This window comes from Maniola jurtina, chromosome 15 (genome assembly GCF_905333055.1).
Source record: "Maniola jurtina chromosome 15, ilManJurt1.1, whole genome shotgun sequence".
In the NCBI taxonomy this organism is placed as follows: Eukaryota; Metazoa; Arthropoda; class Insecta; order Lepidoptera; family Nymphalidae; genus Maniola; species Maniola jurtina.
Window position 1 is genome coordinate 9,692,449 of NC_060043.1, and position 24,570 is coordinate 9,717,018.

At 36.2% G+C, this 24,570-nt stretch overlaps 2 protein-coding genes across 5 annotated transcripts in view; one reads left to right on the top strand and one right to left on the bottom strand.

Annotated features, from left to right (window-relative positions):
• LOC123872255 (fibronectin type III domain-containing protein 5) overlaps positions 1-24,570 on the top strand; it is a 153,482-nt gene that overhangs the window by 13,546 nt on the left and 115,366 nt on the right. The gene's annotated exons all lie outside the window — the stretch shown is intronic.
• LOC123872256 (FMRFamide-related peptides-like) lies at positions 9,937-11,859 on the bottom strand. Its single transcript, XM_045916426.1, has 2 exons — positions 11,056-11,859; positions 9,937-10,989 (listed from the first exon to the last, which is right to left on the bottom strand). Exons 1-2 carry the CDS (start codon positions 11,290-11,292, stop codon positions 10,906-10,908), a joined length of 321 nt encoding a protein of 106 aa, XP_045772382.1. The 5' UTR covers positions 11,293-11,859; the 3' UTR covers positions 9,937-10,905.

Sequence of the window (24,570 nt, forward strand, 5' to 3'; positions counted from 1 at the left end):
CTTTACAACCAAATATTCTCAAATTACTTATGTCTGGTTTCTTTCCACTCCATACTTCCTCAGGAGTCTTGTATTGTAGCGACTTCGTAGGAGCTCTGTTGATGACATATGCTGCTGTTGACACTGCCTCAGCCCAAAATTGTTTAGATAAACTGGAATTTAAAAGCATACATTTAGCTCTCTCGACCAAAGTTCGGTTCATTCTCTCGGCTAAACCATTTTGCTCAGGCGTGTAAGGATTGGTTGTTTGATGTTGGATACCTGACTTTTTCAAGAAGTTATCAAGCTCATTATTTACATATTCTTTGCCATTATCTGTTCTTAATATCTTAATCTTTCTATTTAACTGATTTTCAACAAGATTTTTGAACTCTTTAAATTTTTCTAAGGAATCAGACTTTGATTTTAAAAAATAAACATAAACTTTCCTAGAACAGTCATCAATAAATGTAATAAAATATCTGGCACCTCCCAGAGATAGCTTTTCCATGGGTCCACATATATCGGAGTGAACTAAACCGAGGATTTCAGAAGCTCTCGTGCCCTCATGCTTAAACGACTGTCTCGTCTGCTTTCCTTCAATACAAGTAGTGCAAAGTACATTATTTGTATTTATGGACTGTGGTAAATCGGTACCAGTAGTAAATTCTTTAATTTTTGCAAGGTCAGTAAAGTTTAGGTGACCTAATCTTTGATGCCATAAATAAGTAGAAGTAAAAAGTGCATATGCTGCATCATTCACCACATACATATTATTTATGCATTTAGCTGTCAAAATTAATTTCTGATTTTGATAGACGCTGCATTCATTTTCTGTAAATTTTAACTGACACCCATTCCGAGTCATTTGACTGACTGACAGCAAGTTGGTTGCTAGTCCTGGCACGTATAAAACATCTCTAACCTGAATGACTTGAGTGTTGTTGCCGGATCCTGGTATTTGTAGATTTAAATTGCCACATCCTTTCACTTGTAAGCTTTTACTGTCTGCCATTTTTATCGTTGCTACTGTTGCTGTCTTGCGATCATATAACCAATCTTCTCGGTTGGTCATATGCACACTCGCACCGGAGTCGATGACCCAGCAATTGTCAACGCTAACTGAAAAAGCAGAAAAAGCAGCTACAAATCCAGAATTGCTATTATTACTTTTAGATTTACTCTCTTTCTTCTTACTAGAAGTACAATTTGTGCTCTTGTGACCATATTCGTTACAGGTGTAGCACCTGGGTCCCTTTCCGTGACCCTTGTTCCGACTAAACTTGTGTACATTCCTTTTATTATAATTAGTATAAAATGCAGCTGAGTCAGAGGACTTTACATCTTGTAAAATTTTAGTTTTTACAAAATCTGCACTAATAGACACACCTGAACTCTCTATTGCCATGATCATAGGTTTGTAGGTGTCCGGCAAACCTGCCAGAAGCAAAGTGCCTAACCACTCATCATCTACAGCAAAACCTATATTTCTGAGTTTGTGTGCAGTGGACATCACCTTGTTCACGTATTCCTCAACATTTGAGCAACTATCTAGGCTTGTTGTAATTAAATCTTTCAAAAGTCCTACCTTACGTGACAGGCCGGAGTCGTCGAATGCGCGCTGTAAGTTTAGCCATACCTCGCGTGCTGTCCGTGCTTCTTGAACGTGTATATAATTTACCGGGTCAATAAGCAATATGATTTTTGACTTTGCCGTCACATCTTTTTGAGCATCTTTAGCGCCCGGATCAATACATTCCCACAAATCCTCGTGCTCGAGATATGATTTCACGGCGAATTTCCATGTATTGTAGTTGTCTCGACCAGTGAGCTTCTCAATAAAGGCAAGTCGATTGATTGACGCCATGATGTCCTGAAAAGTAAAGGCCCTACGCGACACGCGTTCGTCCGAAATCTGTCTTAATCCGCCAAAATAAACTGTATTTATTTGATTTTAATTTATTACGCGCAGTGGCCGTCCGGGGCCCAAAACCTAAAGGAACTATTTTGGCGAAATTCAAAATATTATATTATTTAAATAAAATAACACTTATGACAGACAGCAATTTATTCGGACGCGGCCAACAAGAGAAAGGATGACAGTTGCCACAGAACATATTTTATACAATGACATTGTCACAGAGTAGGTACTATGCGTTCACACTTCATCATTTACATTTATCGGTACTAATTTAGGGAATTGAGCATTCAATGCGTAGTGTGCTCTTACTTAGCAATTTATAGGATATCAAAATCTTTATAAAGCTGTTAGTTAGCTAGTTTCTTACTTTCTGCTGCGGTTTAAACTTCAGTTTAATTTACGTTGCTTTGAATACTAAAGTTTCACTACATCGGCTACACGCAGTTCTGATATTAAAGAAAACAGACACTATTTCCATCACAATTTAGAGTTCTGTGGTGGCGAACCAGTTATTCAGTATTCACATATTGTTGTAGCTATAGTAATATATAATGTATATGTAATTGCAGTCATTAAATCAATCACTAACTTGTAGCAGGAGATATTTGGCAGCTCTATTAGCATAATATGGCAATAACCGATGCCAATAATTTTCATCAGATTACTATTCGTCAACAACTCTACAAATAGTCCGATCCAAAAAAAAAAACCCTCGGAAAAATTACCCCAGTAGTTACCCTCTCGCACTTGACCGACTCGACTCGACTCGCACTTGGCCGGTTTTTAAACATAAAAATAAATTGAAAAACCGAATATTTGATATATTAATTGTAAAACGTTTTTGCCAATGTATTAAAAATGCAATATTATGTAGTCAGTATTTACTCGGAAGTAGTCAGTAGGTACGATTACCTACTGAATAAATTGTTAACAGTTCGATGTGCGTAGTTGTAAAGAAGTCTTCGTGTTATTTTGAGCTTCTTATTTATTTACACTTGCAATGGTTACCCCATCACTGCTATAATTTGCGGTCTGGTACAATGTTTTGTAGACGCTAACTGCCCATTATAGCCTACAAGTACCTACCTTATAATATGTGTAGGGGGAAGTACTCGTATGTACCTATTAGCTGATGCCCGCGACTTCGCCCGCGTGGATTTAGGTTTTTCGAAATCCCGTGGGAACTCTTTGATTTTCTGGGATAAAAAGTAGCCTATGTGCTTACCCAGGATATTTTCTATCTCTATTCCAAATTTCAGCCAAATCCGTCCAGTTGTTTTTGCGTGAAGGAGTAACAAACATACACACACACACACACACACACATATAAACTTTCGCCTTTATAATATTAAGTGTGATTTTTGGTGTCACATGATAAGACCAAATATAAGATTTTACAGTATATGAGCATTTGAACTGTAAAAAAAATCATCATCATCATTATCATGTCAAGCGAAAGACGCTCACGGTTGGACATGAGTCTCTTGTAGGGACTTCCACACGCCACGGTCTTGTGCTGATCCACTGGATCCTGAAGACAGAAGAGAAAGAAATGAGATGACCAAAAGATTAAAACAAAAAGTAACTTAAAGACAGCCTTACCGACAGACAAGAAGAACACAGACTTATTAGATCAGGCAGCAATCTTTTAAAATTATCTTTCAAAAAGACGAAACGAAATCCTATTAATCCTTGGCTTTGCAATGACTCAGATTTGATAGCCGTTAGTTCATTAAGTTCTCGTTTGAAAGGTACCTAATAGATCGATACCACTGAAATTAACATAAGTACGATGGAAGACGTTCGCCATTTAAATGACAGTTATTTTTTATGCTGATTCGAAGCGCGCGGCCCCATCACGTGTATCAAAAATTATATTGATAAGTGTCAAAATAGATATCGTGTTTGCGCTATGTTGATAAAATAAATGTCTCATTTAGATCCGATTAATAATTACGCTCATATGACGCTCACTGCTGCTATCAGCACCAAAATTGCAAAAATCGTTGCCTAAAAAACCGGTCGGTAATCGCAAGTCCATCGTGTATTAATAGTGGTCAGTGGTCAATATCTATCAACTTTCTCTCTCCTTTGAGTGTGACAGTACTCCAATAGAAAGGACACCGAGAGTAATTGCGTGGTCATGTGTAACCTTTAGACCTGACCGGGCGAGTTCATCGGCTTTTGTGAATCCCAATGGTATTGTAATAATGTAAGTACCTTATTGATCGGTAAACCGCGGGTCCCATAAAACAAGCTTGTGTATTCTCCAAAAGGTTTATTGAGGTTTTACATTTTATTTTGGCTATAAAATTGGTTAATGTACTTACCGCTATGATACAGTTTTATTAGTTTTAAAATGTAAAAGACTTTTCTACATAACCGGCCATGTGCCTTTAAATTCAAGAAAGAAATTGCAGTGTTCCTTCAGACAACGATAGTACCTAACCCTTTTGAAACAATAGACACGGCTTGCCAAGTAAAATTCACTTAATAATTCTTTTCCGATGTACCTATTACTTATTTTTATCAAATTTTTTACCTCGCGATTTTTTTCATGTCTCTGTATAGCAAAGGTAACTGTAATAAAAATTCTGAAAACCTTTTTCACGCACAACCCCAAAAAGCTTTACAAAAACCAAGAGAGAGGATGGTAAATAATAAAACGAAACATTGAAAATAAAGAGCGGTTTATTTTCGTACCTTCCGCCGCCATAAAGTTTTGTGCAAGTCAGTTCCGATCCCGCGGGAGACATTACAATAAACCTGTATGAGAATAAAACAGGCGTCAATCTGTCAGTCCGTATGACTGTCGTTAAGAGGGCTCTCTCCGTCACTCGTTTCGACTCGTTTCATACAATCGTAGTTCCAATTTCATTTGAATATTAAGCAACCAAAGTCCATGAAATTTTGCAGACATATTCTAGAAACTAATATCTATGTCTGTGGTTTTCCAGATTTCTGTTAAAATATTCGGTTTCAAAGTTACGCGGTCTTAAAATTTTCATACAAATCTTTGAGCCCCTGTAATTTTAAAACTACATATTTTTAGAAAAATCTAAAACACCACAGACACAGATAGTTTCTAGAATATGTTTGCAAAATTTCATGGACTTTGGTTGCTTAAAATTCAAATGAAATTGGAACTACGATTGTATGAAACGAGTGGAAACGAGTGACGGAGGAGCCCTGTTAACGCTTTTACGACGAGAGCGTTGGGCTGTCACTATCGGGCCACGAAATAGTCATGTTATGACGACCTCCCTGGCACAGTGGTGAGCACTGTAGTCTTATTAGTGGGACGTCCGGGGTTCGATTCCCGGTAGAGGCATTTGGAATTTTATAATTTCTCTTTATCTTGGTCTGGTGGGAGGCTGCGGCCGTGGCTAGTTACCACTCTACCGGCAAAGCCGTGTTCTCAAGCGATTTAGTGTTACGGTACGATGGTGCAGATCGTAATTAACTTGTAGAGTAACATAAGGGTGTGAGGTTTATCTGGTACGACGGTACGGAACCCTTCGTCTACGAGTCCGATTCGCACTTGACCGGTTTTTGTTTTTCGATACGCGAAATAGTTATTATACTGTGCCTAAACGATATAACGTAAGAAAAATAAGATGTACGTGTGTATATTTATCTTTTCATCACGGATAGACGCCCCAATTTTGGCGACACCGCCTGGCATGAATACCAACGTTTCATTGAAGTGATAAAAATACAATTTGTGTAGTATTATAGATATTATAACGTTCCGGCGTAAATATTTTTAACCCCCGACCCAAAAAGAGGGGTGTTATAAGTTTGACGTGTGTATCTGTGTATCTGTGTATCTGTGTATCTGTGTATCTGTGTATCTGTGTATCTGTGTATCTGTGTATCTGTCTGTGGCCTCGTAGCGCCTAAACGAATGGACCGATTTTAATTTAGTTTTTTTTGTTTGAAAGGTGGCTTGATCGAGAGTGTTCTTAGCTATAATCCAAAAAAATTGGTTCAGCCGTTTGGAAGTTATCAGCTCTTTTCTGGTTTTCTTATTACTTTTATCCCAGGACCACCAGAGGTTACGTATTTTCTGACACAGGAAATATGTACGATTGAGTAGTGTTAGTAAGTACTAAGAAAGCATGCCTAGCCTACGTGCTAGCTTGCTTAGACGGCCAATTTTCAGGTATCTGATTATCAAGGTACATAAAACCATTACTTACCTCACGTAAATTCTCCAAACTGATGTATATTTTAGGCAATATCCTTAAAAATATGTCGCCAATACTCCCAGACACTTCAAGCGTCGGCCGTATTGCTTTGCAGACGCTTTAAAGCTCCCAAAATAAGTAATTACTTAACTGCACGTAAATTCTGATGCTCCATTTTTATATATGTCCACCAGACAACTATTTTAAAACCTTTTACAAGAAGACAGACCAATCCAGAGGGCCAATCATCCCCTAAATTCAATTTTAATGCCTCTGTGGGTTTGAGCGCGAGGACATCATTATCTACGCGCATGAGACTGAGTAAGACATGTATTAGGATATATTGACTTCTCTCTCACTCTCTTATAGTTTACTTATGTCAATTAATTATTAATATTAAAAAAAAAACAGCTAAAAATTAAAAAAAATTGGAGAATTCACGTGAGGTAATTAATGTTTTTATGTACCTTGATTACCTGATACCTGAAAATTGGCCGTCTAAGCAAGCTAGAAGGTCTGTAGGCATGCGTTCTTAGTACATACTAACACTACTCAATCGTCCACATTTCGTTCGTCAGAAAAACGTGACGGCTGGTGGCCCTGGGATCTTTCACTATTGTAACAGAGGTTCATAATATTATGTTAATTGGCAAATGTCAAGCTGTCAAGATGGACGTTGCTTAGATACATAATTATTTATTTGAAAATAATGTTTTGGAAAACTCCGATATTTTGGATCGTAGGCGCGGAGTTTCTAATTTATAAAATATTATAATCACAGTTAAACGAGAAAACATCAATTCAATTATAATATCCAACAGTCAACCAAAGGCCAAGAACAATCAACCCAAACCCAAACCATAGTCAAACTATTTTTAGGGTTCAGTAGGTATCTGTAGAAAAAAAAAGATGTAGCCTCGACTGTTTTAGTCACGTAGGTGTGCAGGGCAACATTAAATATCGTAGGAGGCGATGACCCTTCGCGCGGCTGAGGTTCCCGCATCGTAGTCGCTTTGTCGCGCAGGTTTGGATGATGCATTAGGCGCACCTTCTTTATATTTTAACTGCTTGAACTCTATTTATTTTGACAAAATACGTTAAAAATTCATCATCATCAGGATCAACCCATCGCCGGCTTACTACTGTTGGCATCGGCCAAAAGCTCAAACAACTCCATCAGTATTTACAACTCATTTATTACTTTATTATTCTATCTTACAATCTTACTTCTCTTATCATTTATTAATAATAAAATAAATTAACATTTCGTCGAACATTTGCACTATATAAAAAACATATTCTGTTCCATCTTGTCTCCTTACTCGAATGTCAACCCCGAATCGAACTTCGAATACAATATTATGACATTATAGTTTTTTTTATATATTTTTATTATTGTCTATGCAATCTATTTCAAAGAGGTTTTACTAATGACATTAATTTTATATTATTGACTAACGTAAGTTATACAGACATACAATTCATACATCATGCGCTACTCATAAGCTCTTAATTCATATTATTAAACATATAATTATATCACATATTAATAATAAGCATATGACCCTAACAGCTCGGCCGTCCTGTTAAAAGCGAGTCCCTTCGCGATTTAATCTTTTTAAACTAAAAATTACCATAAAAATATAGAATTATATCACATATTAATAAATAAATCTCAATAATAAGCAAATGACCCTAACAGCTCGGCCTTCCTGTTAATCGCGAGTCCCTCCGCGATTTAATCTTTTTAAACTAAAAATTACCATAAAAGTATTCTATCTTTCTAAATTCATTTTAAAAGCAAAAAAAAACGACATAAAATTGTACACATTGCCAAAACATGAATACACAGTAATTAAAACAATATTCTTGAGTGTATAATATAAAAACAATAATCGTTACTTATAAAATAATAATTTCAATAATTAATTTTAGTATTTTCATATAAGTATTCACATAGTACAGAAATAGCACGTAGGCTATTAACTGATTACAGGATTGTTATACTAACGCTTTTAATGAGATGGACCTCATTATAACTTCAATGCTATTCATCTAAATGCCCAGAGCATTCCTGCACATTACCCTGATATGTTGTCCTCTTTCGATAGTAAAAATATACACGTGATTTTAGCTACCTTCAACATCTTACTCTCTACCATGATTTCATTTGATTCGCAATGGCCAAATTGGGCGCACTGGTGGAGGTGTAGCTATTTACATAAGATCACACATTCCTTTTACAATTTCAAATTCCTTGCTACCATCATCTACTGCTGAACATATTTTCATAGAGATAATCTTTGGGCATGAAAAACTCCTTCTTGGTGTCTACTGTAGTCCAAATCTAGCGGTTGACTATTTTTCGTCATTTGAAGTCCTGGTAGAGCAGTTCACCCCACTTTATAACCACACTATCGTCATGGGAGATTTCAATACCTGCCTGCTCAAAAATGATAACAGAGCATCGCGTCTGAAATCTCTCATAAGTGGCTCTAACTTACATATACTCCCTCTTTCAGCGATTTACGTTTTTCCGAACTGCGTACCTCCTGCGTATACTCCTCGATCTATTTCTTGTATCATTTTTGGTCATGTTGAAAAGCATGACCAGTGCAAAGCTTCTGCCTTTTCGTACCACGACTTACTCTTTTTGTCTTACAAATTACAACTTTCTAAAGTTAAACCGAAGATAGTTCCCCAGCGCAATTTTGGCAGAATGGGCGCGAGGATGCTGCTAAAATTAGTTAAATGTAGTCTCGGAGGTTGATAGCGTTAATGAAATGGTATGTGTATTCAGCCCCTCAAACACATACATCTTTAACCATTCCATTGATTCCAAAGTTTTCCAAGAGCGTGCACAATCAACAGATTACGGTACTGACATTGCTTGATTTTAGTAATGCCTTCCATACTATAGACTTTGATATTCTACTTGCTGTATTAAGTTCTCTTAACATACTCGTATCTCCTGAGGTAATTGGCTGGTTTCGAAGCTACTTGCATGGACGCAGACAACATGTACGAGTTCAAGATTCATTTTCTAGTTGGTCTGTTGTAAGGGCTGGCGTCTCGCAAGGTGCCGTGTTGTCTCCTCTCGTTTTCCATTTTCATTCATTCGATTTGCTCCCACATTACTTCTCTCTATTGCCTGTATGCCGACGATTTACAAATCTATTTACAGTGTAAATTACAGATCTGCCCAACACTATTAATTTGATAAATGTAAATCTTTCACAAATTTTAAAATGGAGCAACTCGTTTGGACTAACAGTGAATCCAAAGAAGACTCAGGTTATCATCATCGGAAGTCCAAAATTAATGTCACGAGTACCACTAACACAGCTGCCGCCTGCCATGTTCGATGGGTTTCATAAGTTCCATAGAGCGACAAAGTCAAAAATCTGGGAAAAATTTTAGACACCACAAATGATTGAGCTGAGCAGGAAGATATTTGGTGCAGTCGGCTCCCTCCGAAGATTGCGTAATGTTCTTCCTATACCTACTACAGTTGCGTTAGCTCAGTCTCTTCTTCTACCAATCCTTTTCAAAAAAAAAGGTTCATATTTGGGCTACAAAAGTATGACCCCATTTACGAGTTCCGCCGTAAGCTCAAGTGGCTCCCGATTCGACTTCGTAGGAATGCCCATATTCTTCATCCTTTTTACTCTATACTATTCAATCCCTCCACTCCTCTTTATCTTAAAGATCGATTTGAGTACTTATGTAATATAAACTCCTTTTCTCTTCGTTTTCAAAATAATCTACGGTTGAAAATACCTACATACTCCTCTTCCTATTATGCTTAATCTTTTACTGTTATCGCTATACTGCTATGGATATCAAACAGTCTGAATCACTGTCTATATTCAAAACGAAACTGAAACTATTCTATTTATCCTCAATCTGATGAGTTTATTTGTTTATTTCTACTTTTTATTCCTCGTATCTGTCGTCTATTACTATTCTTATTCACTTTCATTATGTACTTATCAATCGCTTTATCGTTAACATTAACTGCAGATACTTGTTTTATGTAGAAGAGAGTGATTTCATTGTTGATTTCATTCCTGTAACAATTTGACACCAACCCACTCCAATATAGAATTAGTACAACTGTGTAGTCAAAAGCTTATTCCAACCTATTTTCCTCAAATTGTCGATTTTCAGTTCTAAACCACTTTAAAACTGATTCAGTCTTAGAAAATGGCAATACAGTATTACAGTGCATCATTTATGTAGTTATTCGCTTATCTATCAGTTATTTTGCGTTTATTGTTAGAAATATTATCATTTTTTCCTAATATGAGTGCCAATAAGCTACTCAATTGAACTATGATCTAGCCTAATATTATGACTATGTAGTTTACTTTTAATCTAAGCTTATAAATTATCTTAAATACTACATCTTAGTCGTTCTTGAATAGACATACACTTTGTTCACATGTTCTTTTATCACAAAATATTAATTTCACTATGATAATATTGTTTCAAAGATTCACTGTAACAGACTCATTTACGATTTCTATAAGAAGCTTAGCATCGTCTTCGTGACTAGGAAAGGATTCTGCAAGTTTTTTTTCCAACCCTTTTTTTTCAAGCACTTTTCCTCATTACCTCTTTGCTTATTTTATGAACATGCTGTCCTTGGTCTCCTTTCATATCAATCTTCAAGTTGCAGTTTAGCTTTCATGTTGAACTCGTACATCTCAACGTAATGTCCATAGAATTTCCAAAGTCATTGACGCCCTTATCCTCGTGCACCAGGTTTTAACTTCGATCTATCCTTAGGTCTTGACCTCGACTTTTCAACTCTTAGTTCTTGAATTCAACCATCATCATTCTTCCTTCGGCCTTAACCTCGGCCTTCATAAATCCTCCCTTCGGCATGAGCTCAGCCTTCACAAATCCTTCCTTCGGCCTATCCTCGGCCTTCATAAATCTTTCCATCAGCCTATCCTCGACCTTCATAAATCCTTCCTTCGGCCTATCCTCGGCCTTCATAAATCCTTCCTGCGGCCTATCCTCGGCCTTCATAAATCCTCCCTTCGGCATGAGCTCAGCCTTCATAAATCCTTCCTTCGGCCTATCCTCGACCTTCATAAATCCTTCCTTCGGCCTATCCTCAGCCTTCATAAATCCTTCCTTCGGCCTATCCTCGGCCTTCATAAATCCTTCCTTTGGCCTATCCTCGGCCTTCATCCAACCTTTGGTCTTGACCTCGACCAATAGATATTCCTAGGCCTTGACCTCGACCATCATCCAACCATTAGCCTTGACCTCGACCAATAGCTATTCCCAGGCCTTGACCTCGACCATCATCCAACCATTGGCCTTGACCTCGACCAATAGCAATTTCCTAGGCCTTGACCTCGACCATCATCCAACCATTGGCCTTGACCTCGACCAATAGCAATTCCTGGGCCTTGACCTCGACCATCATCCAACCATTGGTCTTGACCTCGACCAATAGCAATTCCTAGGCCTTGACCTCGACCTTTATCCAACCTTTGGTCTTGTCCTCGACCATCCTCAATCCCTAGGTCTTGTCCTTGACCTTTCTCCATCCTTAACCCTTGTCCTTGGGTATAATTTTCATCCATGTCACTTAAACTCAGAAAAATACTAGCTTAGAAAAATATTCACTAACTATATTTTAATTCAATTAGCTTAGCTATAGTCATTCCAATTAGGTAGATTATCATCATCATCATCATTATCATCATCATGATCATAATATTCGTCATCATCATCATCGTCTTCATCGTCATCATCATGATCATCATCATCGTCATATTCATCATCATCATAATCATCGTCATATTCGTTAATATCATAATCATGATCGTCATACTCATTATCATTATCATCATTGTCATATTCGTTACTATCGTCATTAGAATCATCATCATCATCATGATCATCATACTCGTCAACATTATTATCATCATCATCATCATCACCATGGTCGTCATACTCTTCATCATCATCATCATCATCATGGTCGTCATACTCTTCATCATCATCATCATAGTCGTCATATTCTTCATCATCATCATCGTCATCATTATTATTATCATCATCATCATCATCACCATGGTCGTCATACTCTTCATCATCATCATCATCATCATGGTCGTCATACTCTTCTTCATTATCATCATCATAGTCGTCATACTCTTCATCATCATCATCGTCATCATTATTATTATCATCATCATCATCATCAAACTCGTCATCGTTATCATCATCATCATGATCGTCGTATTCATCATCATCATACTCGTCATCATTATCATCATCATCATCGTCTTACTTATCATCATTATCATCATCATCATCGTCTTACTTATCATCATTATCATCATCATCATGATCGTCATACTCATCATCATCATACTCATCATCGTTATCATCATCATCATCATGATCGTCGTATTCATCATCATCATACTCGTCATCATTATCATCATCATAATCGTCGTATTCATCATCATCATCATGATCGTCATCATTATCATCATCATAATCGTCGTATTCATCATCATCATCATGATCGTCATCATTATCATCATCATCATCGTCGTACTCATCATCATCATCATCATCATGATCGTCGTACTCATCATCATCATACTCGTCATTACCATCATCATTATCATCGTCGTACTCATCATCATCATCATCATGATCGTCGTACTCATCATCATCATAATCGTCGTATTCATCGTCATCATCATCATGATCGTCATCATTATCATCATCATCATCGTCGTACTCATCATCATCATCATCATGATCGTCGTACTCATCATCATCATGATCGTCATACTCATCATCATCATCATCAACATGATCGTCGTACTCATCATCATCAGAAACCCATCGCTGGTCCACTACTAAGCACAGGTCTCCTTTCGGAGCCAGGATTTAGGCTATAGTCCACCACACTGGGCAAGACCACCCATATTGGTAGATTGGGTAGGCACCACATAGTGTATCTACCAGAGATCAGCTAGTAGAAAGTATATGTATCTACTTATCGTATTAAACATAACCTATGTTACTTCTGCATAAAATAGCTTTTCAATGGTGGAAGGATTATTAAAGTCGGTTCATTTAGTCAGAGTTTATCAATTAATACGAACAAGCACATCTTTCCTCTCAATAATATTAATATAATAAGTAAAGATTAACAAAATTAATATTTTCCTTCCATGCGTAATACGCAACATTCGTATTAAATATTATGTAGGTAAATTGCTATTTCATTTACTTCGACCTTAAAATTATTTCACTCAAATCAGAATCAACATAAACAACCCTTAACACATATCTATGCCCTTAACCCTTTTTCTATCAATTTGTATACCACCGAACTGAACCGAAATTATACCGTGCTTATTAAATCATACATTGTAAATTACATTGTACTACATTGTAAAAATAATTTTAGTCATTTCCATTGATCGATGTTCTTTTGTTTTTTTTTTTCCCCAGTCTTTTTGTGCGCAGTTTAATCACCCACTTTTTTTTTTAAACATTTTGTTCTTTACACTCCCATATTTTTACGTCCTAACTTTATAATTCCTCTAATTCTTGTAAAAGCAAAAAAATATGTTTTATACTCACAAATTGTAGGCACTTTGTAGGCGTGAAAGGAAATTTTTTATATCCTTGTAAGATCGCACTTCTGAACTGTTGGCATCGGCCAAAAGCTCAAACAACTCCATCAGTATTTACAACTCATTTATTACTTTATTATTCTATCTTACAATCTTACTTCTCTTATCATTTATTAATAATAAAATAAATTAACATTTCGTCGAACATTTGCACTATATAAAAAACATATTCTGTTCCATCTTGTCTCCTTACTCGAATGTCAACCCCGAATCGAACTTCGAATACAATATTATGACATTATAGTTTTTTTTATATATTTTTATTATTGTCTATGCAATCTATTTCAAAGAGGTTTTACTAATGACATTAATTTTATATTATTGACTAACGTAAGTTATACAGACATACAATTCATACATCATGCGCTACTCATAAGCTCTTAATTCATATTATTAAACATATAATTATATCACATATTAATAATAAGCATATGACCCTAACACTACTGAGCACAAGTCTCCTCTCAGAATGAGAAGCTACCACACTGGCCAAGCACGTATTGGCACACCTCACGCACCTTTGAGGGAGCATTATGGCCAACTCTTAAGCATCAGGTTTCCTGACGGTGTTTTCCTTCACCACTTCGTTGTCTGTCTGTGTGTCATCTTTCAAGAGAATCAAAACTTATAAATTGGGTACTTCCCGTTTACGTAGAATCATGAAAGGCAGGTAGCAATATCTTATAGGCCAAGCACTCTACTCCTGTGGCCCAAGTAAACAGAAAAATCCGACAACTGAATTGTCATTACATAAAAAAAAACTTGTACGGAACTCTTCATGTGTGAGGCGGACTCGCACTTGACCGGTTTTTGAAAGTTATGTCAAATAAAAATTTTACATGCAATAACAAACAAAATGAAATACAAGCCACTTTATTCCTTATTTCATCGGGTGAAAGTCGATTTCAATTTAATCGTAGGTATATCTTGAAAAGCGAACTATTATACGACTACGTAAAATGGGTACATTTTTAAAGCAACGACATGTTAGAAACAGATATTTCGTTTTGGTCATGTTAAACTATGTGAGTCATTCAGATAATTCTTGATTTAGTGATGTTCGGTCAAAAATATTTCATGGAACGTATAATTAACATAACATTGATGTTACTTTTGAAGAGATATTAGCTGCCTTATTGGATTTATATTATTATAGAAATTGGGTTTTAGAATGGCACAAATAAACGGTAATTTATGAATAAAACTTTAAAAAGCGTGAAATAAAAATTAAATTAAAAATTTAAAAAACCCCCGACACATAAACCTCTAAAAAGTAAAAAAATAATAGGTAAGTATGTATGGGCCCTTTAAGAATAGTATAAATAGTAAAGTTTTTATCCAAGCGTTCGTTGCGTCGGGGGACCGCTAAAGTTAACAAAAACTATTCTTCCTACAACAGATGACTTTCATAGTTTATGATAGGTAGCGGTCCCCTGGCGCAACGAGCGCTTGGATAAAAACTTTACTATTTATACTATTCTTAAAGGGCCCATACATACTTACCTATTATTTTTTTACTTTTTAGAGGTTTATGTGTCGGGGGTTTTTTAAATTTTTAATTTAATTTTTATTTAACGCCATCTAATCGGAAAACTTGATTTTACTAATAAATATGATAAGTACTCTCAAGTCTCATGTATAAATATGAAAAAATCATTTTACAGTAAATATGATTTCAAAGCTATAGTTCAAAGTCCAAACAATTAATGAATATCATTTCAGCCTGCGAAAGTTCACTACTGAACACAGGCCTATCCCAAAGAACACCACCTAACCCGATCCTACCATGCTGTTCTGCTAAGCGTAAGGGTCGTATCTGCCACTTTAGATATTTGATTTTTGGATATTTGGCATCATTGCAACACTACTGTGGTTTCTAAAAAGCGGAAGAGTCATATAATATTTACATTTTCGTACCTTATAACGACGTACTCAAACAATACACGTCGCCGTCGCGTCGTCTAGAAAGTCAAAAAAGTGTGATGTAGGCCTCTCCTGTAAGATTTTCATTTTTCAGCGGTTTTCATTTCGAGTCTTACTCTTTAGAGAAACTCCTATAAATATACTCTGCCTCATAGCTCGCTGAGCGACTTTAATCAATGTTCTATTTTGCAGATTTCATTTTATCCCGAGGTAGCTTTTTTTTAAAGGAAAATATAAAATCCCAATGTCCCTCCTAATAAGTAAGATTTAATGAATGTATTATTTATTTGATACGCTCATAAACATACACACTCTTTTAATAGACACAAAATATCCTATTTATCGATGCCAAGCAACCACTAAATACTCCAGAGATCATAATCGGTCACGTACTAATGACTGGCAAAATTCCAGCGGTGTTTTTATATCGCCTCTTTCTCCCGGAGGAAAATCAACTGATTTATTATGTGGCGGCCCAAGCCGTTTCGTGTTTCAGCCCCTCGGAAGAGTCGACGTTTATTAGTTATTCGAGTAGTTTACGGCCTTTATTAAAGCTTCATTTACGTTAGAGAAACCATAGAGAAACATAGAGCGATACGCCACAGGACATGGTACATAAAATAATATGAAATGTAGGAAGAATCAGCAAATTGTCACCGTAAGGGCGATTACACACTGCATCCGATCTGGATCCGTGAAAATACGTTCCGAAATAGTCATAGAACTATTTGTATGGTAGCTTACCCACAAGCACCGACTTCTGTCATCTGAGTTTTCTCCGTCATCCGTGTGAATACCTCGGATGTGCTTCAGATTCAAATCGGACATAATTATGTCTAGTAGTGGACTTCTATTGGTTTATGATGAAGGAGTTGATAACAAGAAATACAAGTGTAAATTAAAAATTTATAACACCCCCGACAAGTGAAGGTTACAGTAACTAGAAAAGAGCTGATAACTTTCAAACGGCTGAACCGATTTTCTTGGATTATAGCTAAGAACACTCTCGATCAAGCCACCTTTCAAACAAAAAAAACTAAATTAAAATCGGTTCATTAGTTTAGGCGCTACGGTGCCACAGACAGATACACAGATACACAGATACACAGACACACAGATACACAGATACACACGTCAAACTTATAACACCCCTCTTTTTGGGTCGGGGGTTAAAAACAAGATGCCGCCTAAACGCCACGCCCCTCCACTCCGTCTGTGGGTGTTGCGCTTTAATCTTATCAAGTTACTGTCTCCTTGTCAAGCAACCGCTAAATACTCCAGATTCCATAATCGGTGACGTGCTAATAGTATTTTTGTATTTCCTCTTTCTCCCGGAGGGAAATCAACTGATTTATCACGCGGCGAACCAAGACGTTCCGTGGTCCAACCTCTCGAGAGAGCGTTTATTTGTTATTCTAATAGTTTACGACCTTAATTTAGTATTTTATATTCACCACTTTATTATTCCTCTCGATGGAATTGGAACGTTCAAACTAATTAATTTATCGAATGGGTCTGTAAACAATTAATAGTAGGTAGATATAAATGATAACCCGTAACAACTGGTCGGATCCCCACGCGCTTGCACGCGTCGACCAAGCCATTAAGTTGTTAGTGCTGATGTCATTTTATTGTTGGAATAATATAACTTTTACAAAATATAAATGGACATACCTACTCGTATAGGCGCAGAGCCCTGAAAGTACGTTTATAATTAAAAAAGTAACGAATTAACGTTTATTTGCCCACGTCAAATCACGACGTCTGCACTTCCATACTAAATGTAAGCTTAAAGGTCGTAGCTCACTTACACGACACAGCTCGCGCACGGCAAAAGGATAAACATTCAAATATGGGCTTAGTCGTACTCTGTACATACATAATATTACAGTGACAATATACAATTGCTTGCTGCTACTTGCTTGTAATTGTTAAATAGAGCCGCAGTGTTATAAGTAGTTTCAATTATAGAAATATTTGATAAAGTATTTTTGGATTGTTTAGAAAAGCCGCTATAGTTTCTAGGAAAGTATTTTATAAAATTGAAAGCTAAAAAGCTTTTATACAGTTCGAACTTTGACCTATAATAAATTTACCCAGGAAATTTAAACGGGTTTGTGCAAAAAAGCCTTTATCGAGTTTCCTTTGCAAACCGAAGATGAAAGGTATTAAACATTAATCTTATTACATGGAGAGGAAAAACCGCTACAGGTAAATTGCATTGTAATATGTGCGTGGAAATAGGTACAATAAACTACTGTATTTTCACTAGTATTTTACTATCTAGAAACAAAAAATTTGAAAGATACTTGCCTAGCCTTAACTTTTTCAACTAAATAAGAAATAAAATTGATTAAAACATGCACAGTAAAATCAACCAGGCTGCACAGTGCGGAAATGCAACCAGTACGTATTTTGAGGCACCATTGTTTGGGAGCATGTCTTGTGATTTGTTTCAGTGAGTTAATAACTTTACTGCAAAAATTTTCATACAATTTTTTATATTAAAAACCTTTGTATACGAAAATAAAGAACAAAAGATTTAGGCTCTTTATGTTATACCCACAAAACAGATAAAATCAGAGTTTCAAAGAAGGAATAAAGAGATCCGATCATAATAGAGTTACTCAAGTAAAAGCTTCTGTAATTTTTAAAAGTCTTTCATATATTTCCTTTTCGAGAATTCCGCACTTCCAAGTACAGATTATTTTTATGAAAAGTAGGTACTACAGTTTCAAAGCTTAAGTAATAAAAAATATTGTAAAGAAAATCTTATAACGTAAAGCGATTACTAAAATCGTATCAACATCAAGTGAATTTTGGAATTTCTTTTTCTATAATAATAATTTATACGTAGGTATTGGCCTAGCAGTCACCACTTTTGTGAACACCAGTTATTGAAATTGCAAACCCATATAATATAATCCATCCATACTAATATTATAAATGCGAAAGTGTGTTTGTCTGTCTGTGTCTGTCTGTCTGTCTGCTAACTTTTCACGGTCCAACAGTTTAACCGATTTTGACAAAATTTGGTACAGAGTTAGCTTATATCCCGGGGATGGACATATGCTACTTTTTATCCCAGAAAATCAAAGAGTTCCCACGGAATTGCTAAATACCCATCCGCTTAACCAATTTGTATGAAAGGAACCGAGGTAGCTTGCGTCCTTGCAATTGACATAGGCAACTTTTTATCCCGGAAAATCAAATAGTTCCCATGGGATCATTAAAAATCAAAATCCACGTGGACGAAATCGCGGGCATCCTCTAGTATAATATAGGTATGAAAATTGAAAACACTAGCAACCGCAAATCTAATCTAGATTTCATATAAATACCTAGACCAAACATCATACAATTGCTGAACTAAAGGAGATCATTATTTTTGGGCCTTTTCTGAAAGTGCCGGCCAACGAAAAAAAATGGTACGGATCGTTAGAGCTAGCCATTTGGAGTAATAGTTAATATGGCAGAAAAGTTGTGGGATTGCTCTGAACCAAGTTATACAAGGTCGAAGATTCGTCATTTTCATACATTTTATTGATTTCTAAAAGTGCTGGGAAACATAAAATAATGTTAGATATTGCTAGAACTAATGATTTGAAGCAATTGTCATTATGACCCGAAGGCTGTGGGGCCATTATATGTCGTGTTATACAAGTTATACAAAAAATTAATATACTTTGTATAATTAATTGTAACCGATTTTATGATTTTCTTACTGTTCTGATTGTTTTATACGAATTTGAATACACGTACAATTATTTTGACTCCTACGAAGTGCTGGATCAGCTGCAATGTGGACAAAATTCGTTTATACATACCTGGATTGTATGCGGCCTTGTAATACTAGGTGATCTCATCCAGCCATCTCCCAAACTTCTGCCACTGGAATATCTCCGGCGAGCTCTGTGATGAATGCACCATTTGGTTATAAGTACTGTTCACCATAGTAACTACGGGCTTGCTTCAGTCGATAGCTGCCCAAAGCAACCTGCGTCGATTCTTCTGTGAATCTAGGAAAGTCATTGAACGGAGGATGTCGGCTTCCATAGCCTGGAAATGAGCTCTTCTTCTATTATAATTATTGTGTGTGATAACAAGTTCTGCTAAACTGTTTTCCGCATTGACCAGTTCATGGATTTTGTCAAGAAAATCACGTCTGTAGTACACGTTATTGTCTATCAGAACATGATAGCTGTTTAGCGATGTTACCGCGATCTTGAAATAATCGATCACGTTACTTAATGCCCGGTCACTCTGATCAATCCTGAGCAAACGAAAATCTCTTTTAAAGCAATTGTTCACTTCCACCATCCAGCGGCAAATGGTAACAAGCTTAGATTTATTGGTTTGGTCAGTAATTAGCTGGGTTTCATTTAAATGTTTTGTTTCTAGCATTTGTGTCACATAACCGCATGCCTCAAGAAAGAAAGGCTATCTATAAAGGGCATGTACAGACAGATACAGGCATGTACATATATCTTCAGAAAAGCACTAATTACTTTTTACAGTGAAAATCATACCCTAACCACAAGTTCCGAAACCACTAAAACCCTTTATATTTGTTGCGATGGAACAATAATCTACACGCTGCAGAAACTTACGATACCTAGATTTCAAATGATACCTTAAATGATATAGAAGATTTTTACTGGATTTTTATCTTAGTCCATGGATTTAGAGATACCATAAACAATCTTGAGGTAATCTTTCTTTCTTGAGGTGTGCGGTTACGTAGCACAAATGCCAGTAACAAACCATAAGTAAAAACCCAGCTAACTACTGACGAAGCCAATAAATCTAGATTTTTTACCATTTGCTGCTGGATAATGTAAATGATTAACGACCGCTTTGGAAGAGATTTATGTTTACTCAGGGTTATTCAGGATTTGTAACCGGACATTAAGTAACATGATCGATTATTTCAGGATTTTGTCAGCATTGCTGAACGGCTATCATGTTCTGATAGACAACAACGTGCATGCACGTAATTTTCTTGACGTAATCCATGAACGGCCAATGAGCAAAACAGTTCAGCAGAACTTGTTATCACAAACAATATGTAATTATAATAGAAGGAGAGCTCATTTCCAGGCTATGGAAGCCAACATCCTCCGTTCAATGACTTTCCTAGATTCACAGAAGAATCGACGCAGGTTGCTTTGGGCAGCTATCGACTGAAGCAAGCCCGTAGTTACTATGGTGAACAGTACTTATAACCAAATGGTGCATTCATCACAGAGCTCGCCGAAGGTATCCCAGTGGCAGAAGTTTGAGAGATGGCTGGATGAGATCACCTAGTATTACAAGGCCGCATACAATCCAGGTATGTATAAACGAATTTTGTCCACATTGCAGCTGATCCAGCACTTCGTGGGAGTCAAAATAATTGTACGTGTATTCAAATTCGTATAAAACAATCAGAACAGTAACAAAATCATAAAATCGGTTGCAATTAATTATACAAAGTATATTAATTTTTTGTATATCTTGTATAACACGACATATAATGGCCCCACAGCCTTCGGGTCATAATGACAATTGCTTCAAATCATTAGTTCTAGCAATATCTAACATTATTTTATGTTTCCCAGCACTTTTAGAAATCAATAAAATGTATGAAAATGACGAATCTTCGACCTTGTATAACTTGGTTCAGAGCAATCCCACAACTTTTCTGCCATATTAACTATTACTCCAAATGGCTAGTTCTAACGATCCGTACTATTTTTTTTCGTTGGCCGGCACTTTCAGAAAAGGCCCAAAAATGTATGGAGCTAGAATGATCTCCTTTAAATAACAAAATCATCATTATCAACCGATAGACGCCCACAGCTGGACATACTAGGTCCCTTGTAGGGAATTCCACAGGCTACATTTTGCACCGCATGGAAATTGTATGGAGCCGCACGCACTTACTAAAAAAATACGCGCAAATGACTATCAAAATACTATTTTCATGTCGTAGAATTCTGCGGGAAAAATCGTATGGTGAAATTACGCAGCGGAGGTTTGATTTCCGAAAGGATTTCAAGAATTATCATGCGAGCGAAGTCAGGGCATTAAGTCAAAGTCAAAGTCAGTCTAACAAATGTATTTTAGAACTCTCAATTTTCCTTTAAATCTAACAAGAAAGTCGAACTCTACAACATAAAACACGAAATAGAAAATCCGATCCTGTTGCAATGTACAAATGTAGGTCATAAAAATAGAGAGTAACTACATATTCCTACCGGCTCGGAAATCAAATGCATCGATACGAAGAAGAACGTTATTCTATTTCCGTTGCTATTTGAACGTTTGATGCGCGATGATTGAGAAAAGCGTGTTCTTAATTGGATTATGTAACATTCTTTCTCTGCAAGGAATTCACACAATTTTCTGCAGTGCGGAATTCAACAAACGTAGTTCGTCTCTCATTGGAATACTAACCAATCATACTCAATGGAATTTTGTAGAAACGTTCCGGGAATCTATGCCTGTGGTTTTCCAGATTTCCGTTAAAATAATCGGTTTCAAAGTTACGCGGTCTTAAAATTCACATACAAATCTTTAAGTCCCTGTAATTTTAAAACTATATATTTTTAGAAGAATCTAAAACACCACAGGCACAGATATTAGATTCTAGAATATGTCTGTAAAATTTGATGAAATGATTGCTTAATATTCAAATGAAATTGGGACTACGATTGTATGGAATAAGTGACGGAGGAAGCCCTGTTAACAGATTCGTCACAATTCACATACGAGGACAGACATTCACATGTTTAATATTTTAGTGCAAACTCAACAGATGCACTAAAAAATAAATAACATCTCGCAATCGTTTGCCGACAGCGAAATTCTTTCCAGTTGGAAAAGTTCTAACATTTATTTAAGTTGACCGAAATCACCTTAAATGTTTTTCTAAAGTTTTCCCGTTAAAGAAAAGCGAATACTTGTGATGGTACGGTGTGATCGTCTATACTAGTGGTTAAGATTAGGCATTATGAAGAGATAAATAAGAAATAAACTCAGCTGAATTATAGAAACACCTAGGTATTTAAAGTCATGAGTTATTTACAAGTAATTAATTGGTACAGTACGTTGGGTGAACACGTAGACTTCTCGACCAGCTAACAGGTTTACACGGATTGAATTATAAAAAATTAATGTAAAATTTCAACTCCTCAAAATAGATATAATGAGTGGAGAGATTTGCTAATTTAGAACGTCCTGTTAGTGTGGAAAATCAGTTGATACGTGTATTTGCCTTATTTAGGCCATCGGTTTGAGACCAACCGGCATTCCTCAAGCACGGGGGGAGCCCTACACTGAAATCTCAGTCTTTTAGCATTGTTATCGGGGCACAGCACTTGGACTCTCCTATTTCGCTGCGAAGCGTTTTCAATTTGCCTAGGTACGGAAACCTAGGTTCTTTTCAATGAGCTCTGGGCTCGCCCCAAAACCATGGTATTTTTGTATATTTATATATTTGTTTGATTGATTGTCAATAAATTGGCCAATTTATTAGTTCGGAGAGTCCAGCTGTATAAAGACATGACGTGTTTGCTTTGTGCCGGAATCTCGCTGCTGGTACGTCACCAATCAACCATGTACCATATAATATCAAGCAAAGGAATTACAAAGTACAGCAAAACTAGTATTTTTATCTATTCAAAAACTCGGTGATTCACAAATTCAGCTGGCGTCGGTTTTAACAGATAATGTTACCTAAAATGCTGTTTGGGAAAGATCGGTACACCATAAAAAAAAAGGTACCTACCTGCCTCGCCATCTGTCCTCCGGAGGCAGCGTGTATTCCATTGTCTCGTTCAGGGTATTTTAGTAGGTAGATGAAATTTAGCTGTTACTCGAAAGTATCCTCGACAAGGTCCCTTTAAGGTGTCTTTAGCCTGGGATTCGAACCCAGCCAACCCTATTATCTTTAGTAGTGGAGAGCATTCTTGGTATATTAGTACTAATCGTTTTGTGATAATAAAAGTATAAGGAAAAACCATCGTGAGAATTTCACATAATGGTATAAAATACCATATGATGAAGGTAAACTTGATCGAGAGTTCTCTATGAAGTCCGCGCTCAGTAGTGAGCCGGTGAAAGCTGTTCATGTTGATGAAGACGATGTTTATACCGCGGTAGCTAGTAGTTTATAGCACACCACCTTATTTTAGCTATTGAGTAATTTTTCTACCAAATCTATAATTGTAACGACAAGTGTCATTCCATCAGACTGCATTAGACTGCTAATTCAATTTTATTCCCTATTTAATGCTGAATAAGAGCTAGTATTATAAATAGGTGCACTGCTGAAAAAAAACCTAACCTAATTTTTACTTAATAATAGGAATTGTGATTGGTAAATAGGTCATATGAGAAAATCTTAATATTGGAGCTCAAGTTAGTTCGATACATGGTTTCTTCGTATCTTTGGCTTTGTTAATATTACAATACGATAGTCTAGCCTCCAAACAAATTGAATCTCCATTATTAAATGTCTAGGAAAATGTATCTAAATATAGCAAATAAAAGATGATAGTTATACCCAAGTGCATTTATTTCTGGTAAATAATTGTTTATTTACTCATACAGTTGAGTATTTAGAAAAAAAGAAGAGAAACTGAATTTATTATTTAGACTGGGAATTAAGTAACTTTATTACATTAATTAATTCCCGGCCGAACATTTGCTTCCTAAGCCATACTAATTATTGAAAGGGAAAAGCAAATATTCAAACAAAAAAACCCTTTCGGCTTTATATAATATTATGTACACCATTTTATCTAAAATACACACATGCCCACATAATCAATAGAGATATTATCTATAATTCTTACTTCTATAATAAAGTAAATTTTAAGGACACACA

Excerpts from the sequence above, each read along its gene's own strand:
- LOC123872256 (XM_045916426.1), bottom strand. The coding sequence starts at position 11,292 with ATGAAGGCCGAGGATAGGCCAAAGGAAGGATTTATGAAGGCCGAGGAT. Across the intron at positions 10,990-11,055 it reads CGAAGGAAGGATTTATGAAG|GCTGAGCTCATGCCGAAGGG; the intron begins GTCGAGGATAGG and ends GGATTTGTGAAG.